Source organism: Vanessa tameamea, chromosome 17, assembly GCF_037043105.1.
Source record: "Vanessa tameamea isolate UH-Manoa-2023 chromosome 17, ilVanTame1 primary haplotype, whole genome shotgun sequence".
In the NCBI taxonomy this organism is placed as follows: domain Eukaryota; kingdom Metazoa; phylum Arthropoda; class Insecta; order Lepidoptera; family Nymphalidae; genus Vanessa; species Vanessa tameamea.
Window position 1 is genome coordinate 7,817,645 of NC_087325.1, and position 22,497 is coordinate 7,840,141.

Here is a 22,497-nt window from a genome sequence, read left to right on the forward strand (position 1 = left end):
ATTAGATGATACCAACGAACCTTAACTACACGTCCATCAATCAGTCTCTCGCAGTCCCTCCTAAACCTACTACCGCTAACGGCAGCCGGCATTACAGAGTCATCGAAAGTCGTTAACGTGTGCGAACGAGCAAACGATACATGCTTTGTTCTGAAATAAAAAGGATAGCTGTCAATAAAGCTTTAAAGTAAAACGGATACATTTTTCTGTTTTGAAAATGGATTTACTAATTTTCAAATTAAGAATTATGATATTCAGCTTAAAATAACACGAATGGTTATAACAACAGAGATTTATGTTAAAATAAATCTACTTAAAATAAAAACCTGAAATCGATCAATATTTTTTGTTACGATACGACTATTTAAAGTGTTTGCAACTTTATTATATACCAATAAATAACGTTTCCACATATAAACCTGCAGGCAGCATAAGTGATTAATTACACAACGCCTTCTGTGTTTTCATAAAAACAAAATCAAAATCAAAGTAACGAATGAAATTAAAACATGTAAAATCAATAAATATATACATATAATCAATAAGTACGTGAATACATCATTTATATATTTACTTGATATCGTTGAAGTTGCTGATTTCGTAAATTGATATTATTGGTATAAAAATTAAGGTAAATTTATTACCTGTGCGGTGGTATGGTGAGAGGCGGTGGTGGAGGTGGCGGAGGTATCGGAGTGTGGGCGGGGCAGCTATTAAAACACATTATTACATTAGGGTGACATATAAAGTACAATTGTAAAGCTGCCTCTACACAAACGAACATTAGGAAATGTAGTGTTGCCAATTAAAAAAATATACATACATATTCTATAGTGACTTCCTAATAAATTACACATAAATTGCAAGGTATTTGTGTGGGATCACACCATAACTCTATCATAACTATTGTGCAAGAACATTAATGACACTATTATTATTATACGATTTATATCGAACGAAACAAAATAAGATTTTTTTTTTCATTTCGTTGTGTATAAAACCTTTAATATATTTTTTCACTCTATTTTCAGAAATGTATTCCACTTTTTAGGAATACATGCACGCAATAAAAACCCAGTCAACCCAAGTTGGTTTCTTTTTTATTTTTTGACTTCTGCGATGATTTATTATTGGTATCCCAAAAATACTTTTTTTTATCATATTACATTTTCGGAACTATACATGAATTATGACACATTGGTAAAAAAATTAGAAGAAAAAAAATAACGTAACGTAACGTGTTACAAAATTATATAATTTTTTTATTAAATATGATATTAACTAATTATTTAAATTTATAGAACTTGAGATTTATTTCTACATTTTATTAATAAAATAATTGATCAATTAAAACTAGTCCAGTCTCAAGTTTATATCATAATTATAAGTGTCATTATACGTACATCAATTTTAAACAAAATGCTGTATAAAAAAAGAAAGGTTAGGTTTACTTTCCTAAATGAATGAGGTGAATTTTTTGACATTTTTTCTCGCAATAAGGACACGAAAGTCTAGTAGAAATACTACTTGAACTTAAAAAAGGTTTTAACTCTGCGTGCTTTTACAAAATATAGTCATAAAATTCAAATCAGTCATATAATTAAAAGCATATATTATACGGATAGATCCTATTTATTTATTTACAGAAAAGCAAACCTTAAACCAGTGAACTTACATTTTTTTTTAATAAATAAAAAAATTGGCAAATTTTCAAATTTTTGTTCTTCATAGTATACTTAATAAATGTCAAATATGACGTTATTCGTTTGCCTTTATACAGGCACAACTGAATCCATTAATTAGAACATCAAAGTACACAGGACATGTTGTAATTAGTAGCTACTGTCGAAAGCCGATCTCTATTGACCAAAAGGTTAATTAGGATTATATAGCAAATCTTTACATGTATTGAAATAATGATTGAAATTAAAAGCAGTTCAATAAATAAATATTGGACAACATCACATACATAAATACATACTCTGATCCCAATGTAAGTAGCTAAAGCACTTGTGTTATGGTAAATCAGAAGTAACGACGGTACCACAAACACCCAGGCCCAAGACAACATAGAAAACTAATGAACTTTTTCTATATCGACTTGGTCGGGAATCGAACCCGGGACATCGGAGTGGCGTACACATGAAAACTGGTGTGGTGTACACACTACTCGACCACGGAGGTCGTCAAAAAGGTCGTCAATAATAAATAGCTTTGATGATCTGCGTCATTGGTCTTGTTTTATATGGCTGCACATTGAAGGGTTTCTGGTTCGAATTCTGTTAAGACACTTTCACAAGCAAGCAAGGAATTAGGTAGTTGGCAATGCAAGACTGATGATTCCGCTGGAGTCGAAGATTTTACACTTTTACGTTGGTTGAGAAGTTATTGAGAGTGTCTGTATTTACAAAAACACTCACACAACCAATTGTATTGTAATTAATGTCTTTTGTTCTGTTCCGAGTAGAATTTTATTGCATTAAACTCAAAATTAATACATACTATTTTATTCATTTTGAACGTATTTAGGAAATGAGACGACGTTAGTAAGCGAGCGCTCATGTAAGCTTGCCTTCCTATTAAACTAAGAAACTACTAAAACTATTTCGATATAAAGGTCTATGGAGTTTCTATGTGCTTAATATGTGCTTATTATTCATCTAGTGCTTAAGAGAAACCTGGAAAAAAATCCTTGGGGCATCATGAGTAGGCCTCGATGGCTTTTTAGCGGATTTTCCGGCACACACAGTATGCGCGAGTTCATATAACAACGCCCCAATTTATGTAGCCGAAACGCGTAATTGTTTTAATATTTTTGAGGAGAGGTCTTTGTGTTGTTACTTTCAGCATATAGATTATTATTATTATAAAACAATTGTTTAGTGGAATATCGAATTCAAATATAATAAAAATTAATTCAAAATATCTTGACCGATCATTCTCTGTTTATAGGTAATAAAATATATATATACATAAACTTTTAAAGATTTATACAAAAACATATGACCAAAAACCCTTAATAGTTAGAAATAATTTACTTAACATATTATGTAGGTTCAGTGTCACCAAAAAAGCTAGAAAAATATCAAATAAAATCAAAATAATAGAATAAACTAAATGAATAAAAAAAATATACAACAAATATTACCTCACTTATAATTCTATGGCCTGGTTCTAGATGGGTCAAAATATATCTTGGGTGTTTTTTTTTTTCAAATTTTGGTATATTACGCTATTTTATGACTGAATTACTTTTTTTATTATGTGATATATAAAGTTGAAAGTATACCTTGTTTTTATAAAAGCAAGTACAAACCCTGTACTCTTTCTTAAAAAAATTAGGCGAACTACGCGGCGGTGCATGAAATTTGGCATATTTAAAGTTTCTACGTAGAAAGTGTGCCGAAAGCAAATATTTTTATATGATATTTAGTAGAAATACATTAAATGAATACAAAGATGTTTACACAGATTACCACGCGTCCTACACGAACACGTACGCAAACGAAGATACTGCCAATGACAGCATAGGTCATGTCAAACTTAAAAATCAATGACAACTTATTAAAATTTGTTTTATTGACCGACGTATTTTATATTTTTGTTAGCGACGAAAAACGGTCCGATTTCGACCAATGAGCGAACACTAGTAGTATTAAACCGTCGTATACAAACTGTGTGACCTTTATAACCTTTTATGGCTGGAGAATAAAGGGGATGAAAATAGATAAATGTAAGGCTTGAACCAGAATAATGGGTTCGTCCTAATTGCTAACGGCCAGCAAGCATGTAATTGCTTTGGCCTAGTCGGGTTCATTTATTACAAACAATGACATAACATTAAACTAACTAATTTAATGAAGATATCTGTTGAAGGCAATCACATTACTATATTAAATCGCGTTAATAGCAAGCACAAATGAGCCTAAGTTATAATTCTATGGGCTGGTCCTAAAAAGCCCAGAGTACATTTTACCAAAATCGATTTGCGCTAAACTACACGACTTTAACATTACACCAATGATACGGTAAAAGGCATGTGTTGTATAAAACAAGCAACGTCTGTTCATTGTTTCTACCCTACTACTAAAAGTAAGGGTCATTGACCCTTTTAGCACAAGAACGCAGTATTTATCTCGTGCTTGGAGTTGATACAATATTGCTAACAATATTGTATCAACTCCAAGCATAGCTAACTTGTATCCAAGCATACTTGTATCCTAAGATACAAGTATGTGTTTCAAATTCTGCAACATGTATCCATCCATAAATCAATAAGTGAGTCTGACTTGACAGTAATAGAATAATTGTGAAAACTATTATAATTTTATTTATATACACGCAAGTATATACATTATATTATTTCAGCCTAATGCATAATACCTTGTAGCGTTAACATTTAAAAAAAAGAACGCGAGATTGCTTGTCACTGATACTTTTTGGCGCGAAGTTTGCATGCTTCGTACATATTATTTCTGTTATTAATTATTCATTTAAAGTTATTATTGTTATTTGTTATTATAAAGTCAGATAGTTATAATTGTATTCTGAATAAAAAATCATTTTAATTTCTGTTAAGTAAGAACATATAATTATAGTATATTACACGCGTGCAATTTATGTGACATTTGCTATTTATGTCTAACTAAATATATTCTAACCTCCGTTGAATATAAGCAATTAACTTGCTATAGAACAATGAACAGGTAGCTTTATATATAGCTTTATAAATAACATGACATTTTATAATAGAGATATAAGGCTGAAGAGAAAATTATGGTTAAATAATATTTCTTCATGACGTTCGTTCTTTTTGCAATTGTGATTAGCGGAATATCTCTGTAGATTAGCTCAATTAAAAAAGAATTCCATTAGTTAGCTTTAGTTCAATAATTATATGTTTTCTCGCAGCTCATACGCATACTATATCATTCTCATTCTGTTAGTTATTTATATTATGTTTTCATGATTGTGTTTTTCGTATTTTTTTAAGTATGAAAAATATACGCTGTGTATGCGGACTGAAAATCTGATAGGGACAAGCTGAGTCTAAACCGGCATTTATGACTTTTTTAAATTCTTGGAATAAGATAATTTTCTCTGCCTTTAATTTACATATTCTTGTTTTAATGCTAGATGCATAAATAATAATATATTATATATTAATAAAATACTACTTAAATTAAATAAATTAAAATAATTACTATTTAATTTAAATACACACAGAGTATATTTTCCAGTGGTTGTAAAACATTTTCATATATTTTTATTACAATAAATTAATAGCCATTTGGTGAAGATTTTACTTAAATCTGATACTGTAAAGGTCAGGTTAGGTAAGAGTATTTTGTTCTATTTATAAATATATTAAATATGTACTCACGGTATTATAGAGGGTGGTCTAGGTAATGAGCCTCCTCGGCTTACAGACGCGATTTGGTCCACACTATAGTTTTGGGGCCAACCCGCGTTATCTTCTATTACCGATCTGCGAATAATATGAAACATTACATTATGTAACAACGATATAACAAATTGATAATATAAAAAAGCCTATATACCTACTACTAACGATAAAATTTTCATAAATAAATAATTATATTTTTTATATTATTTTGGTGCTTAAACTAGCAACTTAATTATAATATTTATTAATATTTAAATTAAGTATTTATATTTATATACAAACAACAAACATCGTAACTCACAGTTAGGTCATTTACCTTAAAAACTTTTCCTACGTTACAAGTCGTATAAATTCTCAAGTTTCAAATACCTATAGTCTAAGCTGTACGCACAGTGACATTGATATTGTGAAAGACCAATATCAATTGATTGGTGTTGGTTTATCAATTTAAATAAAGATAATAACATTCTTATAATCTTTATAATATTTTAAAAATAATAGTTTGATATTGTATGGTTATAATTATTATATTCCTAAAAATTATAATATAAATAATATTATTAATTTAAAGTGTATTGAATAAAAATTGTATTCTATTTTTATATACGGAAGCTTAAGATTGAAATATCCGTCGGCTGAAAATTTATTTTTAATTTTTTGAATGATTACGCCTGGGAAATCAAAGGCCAATGATATTGATGTATTTATGTCTATTTAAAGGTAATTCATTTTAAATAATAGTAATTTAGAATTTATACGTATGTCTGACGATAATATTTGCTAAGGTAGCAAGGTAGGTACGAAAACGTTTCGAAGATAAAGTAAATATTCTTGGGTGTATTTTTTTTTATATTCAATTGCGAGCAAAGACGTGCAAATATTATAGCTTTTTAGGTGACCAAAATAATAAATAGACACTGGCACTTCAGGAATCGAACCACCACATATTGCATTTCTATATATAAATGCGTCGCCACCTACTATATCTCGCGTATATGTAGTTGGAATCAGCTGGAAGTCAAACTCATGCAAGTATAACCGACTTTTAATAAGCATCATTTCAAAGTCGAATACCATCTCGCATCGAAGCAGCGTGGTGGAATAAGTTCCGAACCTCTCAAGACAAGGCCTATTTTACAGGTCTCATTTTACTATTAACTTTGCCTGTAATAACGTCAGATCAAAGAAAAAAAAAAAACAAAGATTTCATGAAAAATGTTTCGGTTATTTTTGATACTTTAATATCGAAATACAGATATTTCGTCAATATTCTCATTTGAGTACTAGCGATTATTTTAGTTACTAAGTCTACATTTGGCAATATAGTTCAAATCTCAATAGGTCAACTGTGTTTGGGATGCCTAGTGATGTGTAAATCCAATCTTGACCCCTCATGCTAATTGCTATACCCTCTCTCAGTAAGTTCAATATTTATTTGGAGAGCAGAGCAAGGGGATTAGTAATGTATTGAAAATAGACATTGATAAAAAGGTTTTCTCACTAATAAGATCAATGCAGATCTTATCACATATAAATTTTTTTTTATTGCTTAAATATCTACTAGACATATTTTCTAATAGCAAGAAATACTTTAATATTTAGTTTATTTGTAAGAATTTAGACAATTTTTTTTTTAGTATCCCTCTTTAAATGTTAATCAATAAATTGATCTATCTATAATGATTGTAACTTTTCTTATAGAACTTACTGTGGCCACTCCATCCGGGTGAAGTCTTCATCCTCTGGCATCCAGGTGTAGCGTTTGGGGTCAGGCTGACTGCACACCGAGCGGGGCCGCCGGCGAAAGTACGAGCATTCCAAATCGGCATCATATGCGCACACCTCGGGAGGTGCTGGAGCTGGTTGACCGAATCTATTCCAGTATAAAGGAAATTAGCAATCATTGAAATGTAACAACGAATTCAATTTTAGTAAATCAACACGCACATAAACGTCATGTACGGGTTCGTCGAAGTTCAAAGCGCCATATTTTCTCAAATTCAATATGAATGTGTTGGTTTAGATTAATTATAAAATCCTGACCAATGGTATCGCGTTAATTCGATGTCAAATGTTGTTTATTTTGCTTTTGTCAAATTAGATCGTGTAAAATATATAACTTAAAATAATAAAGATAATTACGACATTTATTAAACATTTAAATCAGTATATTGAAAATATAAAATATTGTTAAGTCAAGGTTCCTATCGTCTACAGTTTTCGGTGAAGGGTCGTCACTTGTCATGCTTCAACGATAAAGATCGCTTGATCCTCAAAACTGACAGCTGTTGAGAAAAACGCAGTCTATTTCTAGACTTTTACAAATGCCAGCAAAATTCTGTTTACCGAAGACAGAATTGAAAGGCTATTGTGAATAAACGGCTGTTAACATATAATTTATCGAACCTTTCTTTAATGTATAAAAAAAGGTTATGATTATATAATTTTAAGAGTATGTTAATAGATATATTCAAAAAGTGGATCTAATTATATGCAATAAAAATGAAGAAATACTATTATAAAAAAGAGAAAGATAAAATATTTAGAAATGTACCTTGGAAACCTCTGTATGGGCGCATAATCGGTGTTGAGATTCTCATCTGAGGGCACTCGACGACGGACACACACGGATAGGAATGATGACCTGGAATTAAATTTAATCTTTAATAAACTAGCGTATATTTTTGATAATCGTTTATATTTTCAAATTATCTAATTTTTGCCACTCCTTTCAAACTAATGGCAACACTGTATTTATTGTAATTTTGCTAAAACCGAAACGGTGTGTTATTTTTAATAATGTAAATATATTTTTGAAGAATTAAATATAAAATAAAAACAATTATTAAAAAATCAATTAGCATGTTTTAATAAAATAGCAAATAGTTAATATTATATAGTAAATTAGTCATATTAAATGAATATAATATAAATAATTAAATCCTATAGTATAGCTAAACCACGTCCCTTAACATAATATCTTCTTCAATAATATTTGCTTAGATCAAGTAATATACTTAACAGAAAATATGCATGAAGATTAAAGTTACGGTTGCATAGTGTGTTCTATTGGCTTTTTAATTAATTCGAACTCTTAATTCGCTATGGTCTAATGTCTACACTAAGGACCAGAATATTAATTTTTTTGGTTGACGCCTTTATATGATTTTCTACTGAACACAACGTAAGTGCGATTCAGAATGAATATTGACTTTGCAAATATAAGTGGAAATAATTAATAGCTGACGCATTGGTCTATCCATTGGAACTATTCCTTCCCCGCGTCGAACCTATTTCAGCTAATACTATTCTTTTAAACTTTCTTACGTTATCGATTTCTTCCCTTCTAGTTTGATTGTGTGTCTGTAAACGATCCTTATTTCATATTCATAAAAATATATATTATAATTATATAGTATGCAAATGTTTTATTCCGTCGCATATATTAGCAAGCTACAGCACTATTAGGTGGGGCTCAATCACGAAATATATCATAATGTCCATATCAGAAGCTCCAAAAATACATTTCATATATTATATTCTTATTATTAATATATTAATATGAATATAGGGTTGGTTAATTTATTGGTCAGAGTCGATACTCTGTATCGATCGTATCGATATATTTATTATATTCATCGATAAATTCAATTGGAAAATTCTGCTAGCATTCTTACGACCGATCTATGCGGTCGTGTTTTGTAAAGAAACTACGTTTATTTGTTTAATATAAATATGATATTATAATTTTGAATTAATAAGATTGTTTTTAAATACTCTTTCACAATATATTTTTTTTTTAATTAATTGTATTTTCAGCCCTTTGTTCAATTGTTTCTCTTTAATGAAAAAAAAAAAGTCTAAACTATTTGTGTATTTGAAATAGTATGAATATGATAAATGATTGTATGAATGAGCCACGTGGGCAAAAACGTTACAAATTACGGGAAATAATTGACAAAGTTGAAAACATTTGCGACATCAAGAATTAATGGATGTTAAACGAAACTGTTGTGTCCCAGTCCAATTATTTGTGAAACCGCTATATTTGTATCTTTAATATAAAAAAAAAAACATAGGCAGACTGTCAGATGAGAAATCTGATGGTAAGTGGTCACCACCAAAATATTATATTAACCATTATTAACCATTCCTGTATTGTCAATGTGCCACCGACTAGGGAACTTAGATTTTATATTATATCCCTCGTTACACTGGTTCAACCATCCTTTAAGAGCCGAGATGGCCCAGGGGTTAGAACGCGTGCATCTTAAATGATGATTGGGGGTTCAAACCTAGGCAAGCACCACTGAATTTTCATGTGCTTAATTTGTGTTTATAATTCATCTCGTGCTCGGCGGTGAAGGAAAACACCGTGAGAAAACCTGCACGTGTCTAATTTCAATGAAATTCTGCCACATGTGGTTCCACCAACCCGCATTGGACCAGCGTGCCTTCTCCTCAAAAAGGAGAGGAGGCCTTAGGCCAGCAGTGGGAAATTAACAGGTTGGTAATGTATGTAAAACTATCCTTTAACCAGGAACAGACAATATTGCTGTTTGGCGATAGAATATATTAAAAGGTTGTATCTACCCAGGCGGACTTTCAAGAAGCCCTATCACCAAGTAAAGTATTTTCTATTAACTTTCACGTATACTAGTCTCTAGTAGAGTAATGATTGCTTGTGTTGATTATCTTCAATAATAAATAATGTTGATAAAAGATGAAAAGATATTCTATTACATTATTTATTTATCACCAAGTCAAGGTATCCTTTCTTCCTATAATCCTACTTTCCTATTTAACTGTTACACTGTGACAGAGGTTTGTTACGTTTATGTGTCTAGATTTTATTTAATGTCACTATTTGTATGTCCCACCGAATTAAATGATTTAAAATTTCGCACACGATTTTGTTGAAAATACGGACTAGCATAATAATCAGCCGCTTAGATAATCACTCGTAGTTCAAAACTTCTTTTCGTGTTTTATTTCAATTATTGGAGATAAAAAAAATATTTCCCAAAAAAGAACCGTTTCAATAGCAGCCATTTTGACAATTTATATATATCGGAATTAAGCCCAAACATATATGAATAAAAATATATATAATAATTAATTAAACATCCAATTTAGAAAACTCCTTGTTTTATGAAGTAGGTTAAAAAAGGCGCAACGTGCGGCCAAATCGTACCCACTTGATTGATGCGGTCCTGCTTTGAAAACAATTAATTTAACCTCGTGTATAAAATTTATAAACCTAACTCGTTTCCACTGCTCGTATATAATTAAGGCTTTATCTCGATAGCGCGTATACACACATACAAACCAATTATTTAGTTATATACATCAGTAGATAAAAAAAAACGTTTAATATATATACGTAATAACACAAAGAAAGAAATTAAACAAATCTTTATTGCCCACCAAATACATAAAAGGACAGTTAAATACTTTAGTTTAGTTTAGTTAGTAAATAGTTAAATTTTAGGTGTACGAAGGCGGTCTTATTGCTATAAGCAATCTCTTAATAACAAGCTTTAACAAAGGAAAACATCAGCAAGGAATCGGGTTAGTTCAAATGCAGCATCGAAAATAAATACGTAATAAAACTCGTATTATGTAGTCTATCTAAAATACTTGTAATAAAACTCGTATTATGTAGTATATCTAAAAATATTTAAATGACGCGTATACTCTACATACTGCAAAGGAACAAATTACAAATAAATATAATCGTGTAAATTTAACAACATGCCATAATTTTCCATTCCTCTACCATTAAACTCATTTAATTTATAGCAGAACGCTCGGTTTAATGAAACACTTAAACATTTCCTCTCACGAAATAAATCGTTCCGTTAATTTACTTAAATGGTAAAAAGTCTTTATGCGTCGTGTATCTGACCCTTAATAGATTTTCTCAATAAATGGGTCCTTGGGAAATCTTAAGGAAACGAACTGAATATTCTATTATTCTCTCCCTTTGTTAATAGTATTAAGACTGAGGGACGAACTTATTGACGATTTTCTTTCACAGTATAATTCTTATAAAGGCTTTACCTGAAAATAAGTTATTTAAATACTTATATATTTTTTATTCTAGCAATTTTTATATTTATATTTTATATTTAATTACCATTAAATATACTGGCAAATATAGCGTAAAGAGTCCAGTGCGAAATTACAACTCTTGCCTCACTAAGCGGCTGTTTTAACAGCACGATGTGGCTTATAAATTTATTACGGATTATTGTTAGGTGGATTTAATGTTAGTCGAACAGTATTATCTAAATATAACAATCTATCAACAGTATATATTTAATTGTTAGATGTGAGGTAAGTATTATTTATTTAATGTGTTCCATACCAGGAATTTCGTGTATGTACTGGATTAGTAAAGCAGCGAATTTTGTGTGGAGTTTGTACAGTGTAAATGTTTTATACATTTTTTTTTAAGCGAAATGGGTAAACCTTTTTGCAGCCGTATATTCTAGCTTGTCTGTGTCAACATAACGTCGGATATTCAAAAACTTTACAATATTGTTATTTAATAAAAAAAAAAAACAGAAATGGTTAAAATAAAACAGGGTTCATTTTATTTATTTAATTATAAAATATACAGTTACAAACCGTAAATGTTCGTGAGTATTAGTGATTTGCATAGATTTACCTAAAATGTAATTTTATTCAAGACAGAGTGTTCAATTACAAATATGTAAAACAAGTAATAGAAATCTTAATGTTTTACTCATACAATACGTATCAAAATAATCCCCCAATAAATGACTTTGTTTTCTTAAAAGTAGTTAAGCGATATACAAAACAAAAACAAGGCTAAGCTTGGAGCCGAAAACCGTTTAATTCGATGATCCCTTTCTTATCTCGTTCGTCCCAATTGCCCTATTCATCTCCACGTGACAGATAAAACGTTTGAACAGAAGCGATTTATTGTTGACTTGAGGCTAATAATTTTCAACTTCTCCACAAAACTGTGAACGATATAAGTCGGTAGAACCATGTTTTGCATGAATCGGTCGTTGGAAGGCCTCATGGGTGACTTGATTTTTAACAAGAATATGTTCCAAAGGTTTTTCCCTGATTCTTTATCGTACTCGCGAACAGGTTATTTTATATGAACAAGATAATCACATACGTAGTACGCATGGTATACGATGATAAGAAAATCTTATATGCCTCCGCTGTAGAAAATAATTTCATATATGAGGAAAGTCATTTCGTGAAAATCTCAAGAATATTCCTAATATTGGTTATAAGATGTGCTACCTCATCGGGGTACTTACCCTACACGTTTAAAGGGTGAGAAAACCAGTTTTATTCAATATAACTAATCTTAGTTCTTTTGATGCTTGGCAATGATGATAAAATATTTTTTTATTTCTGAATGTATAATAATAATCTGCAATCAGCAGGAATATAAGCAGATGGGTAGACAGATTGTAATTTTTGGCGAGAGAGCGCCATTGTTCTAATTCCTCTTATTCCAGCAGCACATCAGACCTCTTCAGTCCATTAATTTGATTCGGGAGTAGTTGGTCGTGTGATACGCGGTTTGGGTAGTAAGCCAATCTATTGGCATATTTTTATTGAATATTGATTGGCCTCTTCTGAGACAGTTGTGATTACTCAGTATTAGTGGATTACAGTTGCGGGCAAACCAGGGTGCTCTGTGTAGCTCAAGATCTGTTCACGCCCAACCTGATCTAAATGGAGGAGAATACGTTTGAGGCTGCGGAGGTTCTTTGTTGTCGTTCAAAGGTTATGGCATCCGTGACCATCAGGGGACATCCTTTCATGTCTTTGTTTAACCACTTTATTCATAGTGCTTGAAAGAAGATTTTTTAGCTCTTTAATGGCTCGGTTAAGCTTTGTTACGTTAGACTGCCTATGTGATAGTTGCCAGACTCTGCTAAGACGTCGTTTCTCAGCAATTTTGTTCTTCACTGCAATAGTAGTATTTGTGGATGTCTTCAACATGGGTGTCCAAGCAGCCAACTGCATCAGGTTTGTGATTTAAAGGCACGCAAAATCTATTTCTTCTTTTGTTTTAACCGAGAGACTCAAATTGGTATTTGTCTCAAGATATTCGCGGAAGTTATGCCAGTCAAAGTATGGTGAATATTTGTTAAAGTACCAAAATAATACTATAAGTAATAAGTAAATGAGGGGTTCATTTGTCGTCTAATAGCTTTCGATTTGATTATTATAATGCAAATAAGGTAAATTAATTCAATTAAAAACAACTAATATAAAGGAAATTATTCCAAGGTAATTTAAAATTTGTAGGCGTATAATAAGTATTTAATAAAATTAATTGTAAAGATGTTTATTCTTAGTATTATAATATTCTTAGTATTATTCTTAATTAACATTCATTACAATATAATGAAATTATGGAGACTAAGAGAAGTTAGCAAATTAAACAAAGTTAACTTTTAAATGATTATATCAAAAGATATGAACCCACGATTTAAAATTAAATTGCATCGTCGCAACAGCTCTTAGAATAAAGTTCTTAGAATTATTTGAATTCTAGTTTAATTTCATGTGAATTATATGTTTTATATCATACGTTAAGTAAATAAGTAAGTCTGTATAATTGTATATATCTTAGGAGTTTATGTCTCCACATCGCTCCGATACGGGTACATATTAATGTATCAGAATTTAATCCGACACATGCAATCTTTCATATGCTTTTCTTTACCGTGGAATACGAGCTTATTTATGATCACACATTTTGAATGATAATCAAGAAATTTCAGTGGTGCTTACCTGGATTTGAACACAGAATTGTCGGTTAAAAATCATCTTATTTCTTATTTATATACATATAAAATGGTACGTTTCGATGAGGTAATTATTCATATGTAATCGGATTACGTTGTGCAGGAAATAGGAATATTTTATATACTTTGATGTGTGTACTATATATGTAAAAAGGCAAATAGGTTTTATGAATATTTTGATATGATGATAAGTAATTCTTTTTATTGTAGGAAATCTTCGAAATAATAATAACTCAGACGAAAAAAAAATACATTTTGTTTTGAGATTATAGTAGCATACTTTTTTATAAATATATACGAGTATTATACATTTGTATTTGATACAGGCAGAAAACAAAATAATATCCTTTCAAATGCAAACGTTATATAAATACGAACGAAGGGCAAAAATCGTAGTCGGAGAATAACACGAGTTACGACGATTATATTAATAAAGGATATTTGACGAACAACATAGAATGTGTCCGAGAGTCTCCAGAGAGAAATATCGAGGTGATTTCTCCATATGTTTGAAGTCGTGATAATGATTATCTCCAAAGGAGTTAGGTACTTCAAAAGGGAGAGAAGATTTATGTACAACCGTGGGACAATTATATTTACAGTCGTGTAGGAATGTATTAGACTTAATAAACACATGGAATAATTAATTCACATTTCTATTTATTAAATATAAAATATAATTTTATGAATATTGCATTATAAAATATATTTCTGCTAACATACCTATTTGCTCGTGAGCATGGACTCTCGATGTGGTACTGCGACAGGCATCCGAGGAATCTGTCCTTCTTGGACTTCTCCAGTTCCAGCAAGTCCAATTGCTTGTTGTTGATACAATATTGCTCTCGGAACTCCTGTATAACAATAAAATCCTTGGAAGCATATTCTAATTGTAATAAGTTGACGACAAATATGAATGGAAATGCACCGTAATATTCTTAAAAATTAATATCTGCATAAAAAAGTACGTACAGATATTCCTTCAGAAATATGTTGTAAAAAAGTTTTTGCTTCAACAGAGACTATATTACATCTGATCAAAAACAAACTACAAATCAATAACAATAATTGTATAATCGTTTAATATATTTTTTATGATATCGGTAGGTGGACGTTCGAATGGGTCACCTGATGTTAAGTGGTCAATACCGCCCATAGGCAATGGCGCTGTAAGAAATAGTAACCATTCCTTACATCACCAATGCGCCACCAATCTTGCGAACTAAGATGTTACTCACTCACCCTTTTAACCGAAACACAACAATACTGAGTACTGTTGTTTGGCGGTAGAATATCTGATGAGTAGGCGGTACCTTCCCAGACGGGCTCGCACAAAGCCCTGCCACCAATTAGGGTATCAAATTAGTTCCTTACGTTAAAATAGATTTATGTTATTCGTAATTCTAGGCTTTGATATATTCTACCGCCAATGAGCCACCATAACAATAGGCATATCAGTTCCAAAGCTCGGTATCGCATTCATGTTCTAAGGAATGGCTAATATTAAAAAAAAATATATAAATAATCTAATAAAATCAACCCATATAATATTCATCTTAATAAATCAGTTGATCCCTATAAATATTATTATTAGGTGGTATATTGTACCGTACAGCTCATTCTCATTTTTGGCTTCTTGCACTGTTTATCAAAGTCATCCATCAACCCCGTTACTGCTCGCTGAAATAACAGATATTACTCTGTGTTGCCATGATTGAGAATGTTTATACAACGTTCGGTTTCATAATATGATATGTTGTATAAGGATAGTTTAGAAAACCGTAGAATACAAAAGAGTACGACAATAATTTTTATATTTTTTATAAAATTAAAACCTTTCGTTATTAAATCGTTTGTTTCTTTCTATATTTTTACTTCATTGTATAATAATATTACGTATATATGTTCTGTTTGGAGCACCGCCTTTTTGCCTTCAGGCATTTAGGTCGCCTTTTGTTACAATTTTGTGAGCAATAACATTTCTTAAATAAAAGTAAAGAAAACGTTCTTAGTTTTAATTAAAAAAGGTTAAGTTTCACAAATCGCTAGATGTGATTACTACAAATCCTCGTGAATACAACTTTTTTTTTAATGTCATTCATATGTGCAATATTAATTTGTAGTTAAGGCATAATTTGTATCATGTTCATATTTATCAATCTCATGATACGTAATCTAATTGGGTTCAAATTAAAATTCGTATCAATTGTAGGCAAAGCAGGCAGACTCTACGTCTACTTACAAACGCCAAACATTGGACCTGGATTATATGTCTCGCATGGCTGTAGTTATTCTAGCTCACACACCCACCAAATCAGAATAAAAAGATACTAGGTATTTCTGTTCGATAAGTTAGTAATAAACTCCCAGAACAGGCTTGTACAAATCCATATCAACTAAGCGCAACGTGATCATCTCTATCTCAATATTCAAACGTCCGTACTATAACTAATTAAAACTATTATATTTTAATACAAATAAAAAAGTGTGTAACTGCCATAGTGACGCAAGTTTAACGTGCTTACACTTTAAATTCCAGGTCATGTTGCTTGTAGTAGTAAGTGACTAAATACTTGAGAGAAACTGAATAAGTTCCGGTTAAGCGGCACTTCTACATCCAATTGTTCAATGTTTTGTATCGACCTTAAAATATTACGTCAACATTTTATGAGCACTTTGGAATTCAGTATCTCGTGAATTTCAAGATATTATATTCGCATATATCGTAAAAGATTGTTATGTAGAAAATACTCGGACACATTTTCCGTGTTGAGTTCGAGATGCTCGTAAAAGACAAAACGTGTTAACATATTTTCCGAAACTTTATCAAATATTTACAAATCGAATGCAAAATTCACATATTAAAGTACATTTAACTGTATACACAACATTTTACTTAAGACCTTAATAAAATAAATAACCACCTGAGGGTAAGGAACTGGTGCTCACTTTCATCTACCAATACTGGGAAGGAAGAAATATATATAATTTCAAATACAATAACCAAATAACGGGATGTCATGTCACTAGTTCAGAAATTCTTCAATGTTGTGCAATGTTGAGGGTACTTACTCATTGATAGTATCTTCCTTACCGATTTTCCGGACCGAAAATAAACTAGTCAACTATGCAAAAACATATTATGAGGCACACACTCATAAAACTATTGTCAAATTTGTATTTCTTTATGTGTGAGTTGTTGTAATTACAGGCAATGGACACCTCATGATGTCACACGTTGGCGATGTATGCTTTATTATATTACCAATGAAAGTGTCTTGTATATAATGTGTATGTTCGGTTTATACCTGTTTAGAGTACATTGTGGTCTTGCTGGTTGGCCGGTCGTCGTTGGCCTTCTGCCGCTTTCTGCCCGCGTTTTCATCCTCAGATTCGTAGCCTTTCGCTGAGTGCGCTATGTCCGCCTGTCGGAAATTTAACATTCTGTTACTTTTATACAGTTCGATGGATCATTGGCTATAAATCATCGTACTAATAAACAATTTTCATTTTTGATTTAAATGAAATCTAAGAAATTATGTTTCAAAATTATAAAATATTGAAAATCCTATATCATAATTTTTATCTGAAAAGACTGAGAAAAAAATAATTCGTAGAGAATATAATACATAATTTCAGCAAGAAGCAAATAACTCAAATGCTTTTATCATACTTGTCCTGTACCAATAACAAGTAAAACAATAAATAATCATTGACTTCTTGCTACGTTTATACGACTTCTTTTTTGATGACATAGTTAGGCGGGAGAAACCCCGTAAGTAATATTAACCATTCCTTAATAATCCAATGCAAGTTGAGAAATAAGATGTTGTCTCCCTCATGTCTACAGTGACGCTCACTCAGCCTTCAAGCTAGACACAACAATTCTAAGTATTGCTATTTGGCGATAGAATATCTGATGAGTGGGCGGTACCTATAATTTATTATACAATTACGATTGGTTATGTAATTTTCGAGGCACCACATCGATTGAGTTGAAATTTCGCTCATACTTTTCATTCTTCAATAAAATCTCAATGAAAAATTCGTTTTATTTCAAAATGCAACCAAAGAAAGAAAGATGAAACGATAAGTTCATTTTCATATAGTGCAATAATGGTGGTACAAGTGTCATAGAACATTAAATGCAATATTAAATAATTGAAACTTTACTCAACATAAATTTTGAATAATTTATTTACCGAGTTGCACCCGGTTCACCTTTGTCATTTTTTATGACATCTGACATTCAATTACAAAATGCAAATATAATTAATTGCTTTCACGTTCAAGCTATTTTGCTAACGAAGTAAAATGTTTTATATTTTATTAACATTCAAAATGAGATTGATAAATAACACTCCTTCATCTGTAAATGTTTAGAATAATTATGCCGTTTGTCATTGCGACTGGTTCTGGTTTGACAATCAATAAACTAATTTAGCAGTCTTCGTATCCATTTTAATCTCGTACACAAAAAAGAGATAGCAATATTTTTATATTTCCGCGAAATCAGCTAAATTTATGGATTGTTTACAACATAATTTTACATCTCAATAGATGTATTTTACATCTCAATAGATGTAAAATTTTATGTGAATTTTATTTTTAAATTATTACATTTAAAACAGTGCGACTGGTCAACATTTTATTTATTATGGTAAAGCCTGATCGTAAGTGGTCACCACCGCCCATAGACAAAGGTTGTAAGAAATATTACCCATTTCTTACATCGCTAATGTGCCACCAATCTTGGGAAGTAAGTTGTAATGTCCCTCGTACTGTTTAGTTACACTGGTTCACTCATCAAACTGGAACAGAACAATACTGAGTACTACTGTTTGACGGTAGAATATCTGATGAGTGGTGGTGAACTACTCAGGCGGGCGCAACATGCATTTCATTTAAATTGCCAGTTATGTATAAGGCGGTTTTACTAGGTTTTTTACAGACGTGTCCATTCAAATTTTTGTCTTTGTCCGGCTTTTTGTACGGACAATATGCTAAATATAATCATAATGCATTCTCGTAAGCTAATACTGAATATCATAAAAGGAATGTCCACATTTAAAAACTCATGAATTGTAAAAAGTCGTTTCTTAACATGTTCTTAGTTGAGCGCAAAATATCGGGCGCTGCTATTGTTTTGTCCGTTTTTATATTTTAGGGCTTGTTGACACATCTTCTGGTGATATTGCATAACCAGAAACTGCATTTTTAAGAAAATTTATGACTGATATAAATAGTTCACGATATTTTGCACGGTACACAGTTTTCATGTACGTCCTAACAAAAATCTTATAAAAATTCAACTCAATGAACGATAGGTATAGAATACGAATTAAAAACTCATGCTTTTTTTTTGTTATATAATTATTTTAATAAGTATTTTTTTATATGATAGCATCACTGTCATGTTGTCATGTCATCAGATAGAATGAAAATTCACAGAATTGTTTGAAAAAATATTCCCAATCTTTTAGTATAGTAGAGTGAAAAAAAAACAGACTTTGTTGTTTATATTATTAGTTTAGATTAGTATAGATTAAGTGTATAATATAGTAAAATAACGAAAACCAATTAAAGTGTTTTATTAGTAATTAATAAACGGAGACAATGAACAAAGGATAAACCTTTGTGAAGTTTGCTGTGAATTTAACGAAATGACTTAAGTTTAATAGCTCTTTAGGAATTAATTGCAATTTTATTACATTTTATGTATATAGTTTAGTTTTTCGCGAGTTTTAAATTGTTCTTAAACTTAAACAATGTTTCTTGCTAGTATAGTTTGAACACTACTGTTTTGTGCGTACTTTTTAATATTACAATAACGAAAATTTGATTTTATATTCAGAGATGTGCACCTCACCTCTATTCGTAGTCAATAATAAAATAATTTAGATAATATAGATGTGTACGCACACATCTCATATTGTACCTACCTTAATATTACGATGTTAATTGTGTTACGGTGTAAGGGTGCTTGTAAAAAAATGTTCTATTTCAGTTTTATTACTTTATATTATCTAAATCATTTTATTTTTACCATCAGGTAAGTCCTACCTCTAATTCACGTTCGAAATTAAGTAAAGATTCTTATGCAGATTAAATAAGACTACAAGTGTTAACTCTTCCGTTACTTGTGATGAATAAAGCTTAGTATTACAGTATAAAACGTGATCTACCAACCCACAGTAGATAATCTACAGTAATAATTTCGTGCAGGTCTACGATAGACCTGATCCTACACAGAACCTATCTCCAATTATAGATCGTTAAAAAAAATTTTTTTTTTCGTCGATAACATTTATCCGAGAATGACACACGACACAACATCAAATTCATTGACATGGCAGTTCAACAGGCGGCCATCTTTGACGTTTTCGTTGAAGATTGATATATTGATCTTTTTGAAAAAGTTATATGTTATATGAAAAGTAAATTTTAGCATTGTTCTAGCATTAGCAGCTTGTAAATTTCCCACTGCTGGGCTAAAGGCCTCCTCTCCCTTTGAGGAGAAGGTTTGAAGAATATTCCACCATGCTGCTCCAATACGGGTTGGCGGAATACATAAGTGGCAGAATTTCGTTGAAATTAGACACATGCAGGTTTCCTCAGGATGTTTTCCTTCACCGCCGAGCACGAGATGAATTATAAACACAAATTAAGCACATGAAAATTCAGTGGTGCCTGCCTGGGTTTGAACCCGAAATCATCGGTTAAGATGCACGCTTTCTAACCACTGGGACATCTCGGCTCAAAATGAAAAGTAAATGATAAACCGTATTTGTTTAGTTTTATTTATTTTCGCCGAGTGAAACCGGGTTTTCTTCTAGTGATGGAATAATCTCCAAGGGAGAAAGCTCTCTCACAGTAAAGTTCTTTGTCCGGCAGCGGGATATTAATTATAGGCTGTCACTTTTTAATGCAGTTTAAATATGTAATTATATTATAAGCAATACATTTCATTATCCTAAGCGTTGAAAGCAATTAAGCGCAGATCAAAGTTCAGACCGATAGTCGTTTCAAATAAAATACCTAACTTCATTTAGTAGCTATTTTAATGAAAATGTGCAACTCAATTCTCTGCTCGAAACTACACGAATAAGTTGATTTGAATTAGCCTAAGGAGTCCTTGTAAGATTCACTTATACCGTAAAAAATATTAAAAAAAAAAAACTAGGGCGATGTTTCTACATGTAAAAATGTATTTTAATATTTTTATTTTATTTTAAGTCCTTTGATTTTAACCGTTTTGCTATAATTTATCGCTTTCTATTTTTAAGAATAGCCGTTTCGTTTTGGTTTGGAAAATCAGTTAGACTAGAATATATTTTTTTTTAAAAACCCTTTTAATGAAACCGGCTTCTTATTAAGTAATACACGAACTTACATTACCTTTTTTATGTATTAATGAATGACTTCTCGGTACGTTTTCAAAACACATGTGTCCAAAATCTCGCATAACTCTAAAATAAACGACTAGTCTTACATCCACTGACTCTTGTTATGGGGTAATCGCTCTTCTCCGTTAATCTCTACTCTGTAGTAACAAGACCTTCCATTAATCTTTTGAAATCCGTACGAGCATGTTTCTGTTCCACTTTTGTACGTATTTTTATCTCGATTTTGAATTTTAATCGCTCCGACCTTTTGTCGAAGTATTGCGGAATTAACTGTTTTTTAAAAGGATGTATTAATTCATTTTTAACCGTTTTTCCATCTCGAATAATTTGAACAAAATGTTGATCGAGGACAATAATCAATAGTTTTAATTAAACTAGATCAAAATAACTGAACAGATAATATCTCCCTGAACCAGTTTTGTTTGTTATATATTATAATGTGATAGCTTCCATGTAATGTAAGCGTTATGTTTTGTTTAAGCCATGCTAAAAGTAATTAGCCGTGATTTCGCTATATATATTTGAATTTTAATCATGCACGTCCGTTTCATAGAATATATGTATGGGTTGACGTTACTGGTTATTGCCTTATTTCAAAGAGAAGTAGAAATTATATCCTATCACTTTCTTTAGGAACCGGAAACGTAAAATAACAATGAAAATAGTAGTTCAACATGAGGTAGATAGATAGAAACTAATAATTTAACTATTGGAAAACTGTAACTGAAAGATTCTGAACTGTTTTCTCAAACTTCATTTGTCTTAGCTCCGCAAGAAACTGATAAAATAAAAGACTACGTCTATTGAAGATTTTAAAAATCTCGATGTTCATTGAAATACTTCAAGACAGTTTTATAACTATTTAAATCCTTGT

General features: G+C 31.0%; 1 protein-coding gene across 1 annotated transcript in view; it reads right to left on the minus strand.

Moving 5' to 3' along the window:
- LOC113400488 (uncharacterized protein) overlaps positions 1–22,497 on the minus strand; it is a 244,278-nt gene that overhangs the window by 19,057 nt on the left and 202,724 nt on the right. Inside the window, exons 3-9 of the mRNA XM_026640066.2 lie at positions 17,526–17,642; positions 14,941–15,071; positions 7,962–8,051; positions 7,116–7,280; positions 5,384–5,488; positions 645–710; positions 21–150 (exon numbers count right to left, since the gene is read on the minus strand). Of these exons, the coding sequence (XP_026495851.1) occupies positions 21–150; positions 645–710; positions 5,384–5,488; positions 7,116–7,280; positions 7,962–8,051; positions 14,941–15,071; positions 17,526–17,642 (804 nt within the window). The remainder of the gene's footprint in view (positions 1–20; positions 151–644; positions 711–5,383; positions 5,489–7,115; positions 7,281–7,961; positions 8,052–14,940; positions 15,072–17,525; positions 17,643–22,497) is intronic.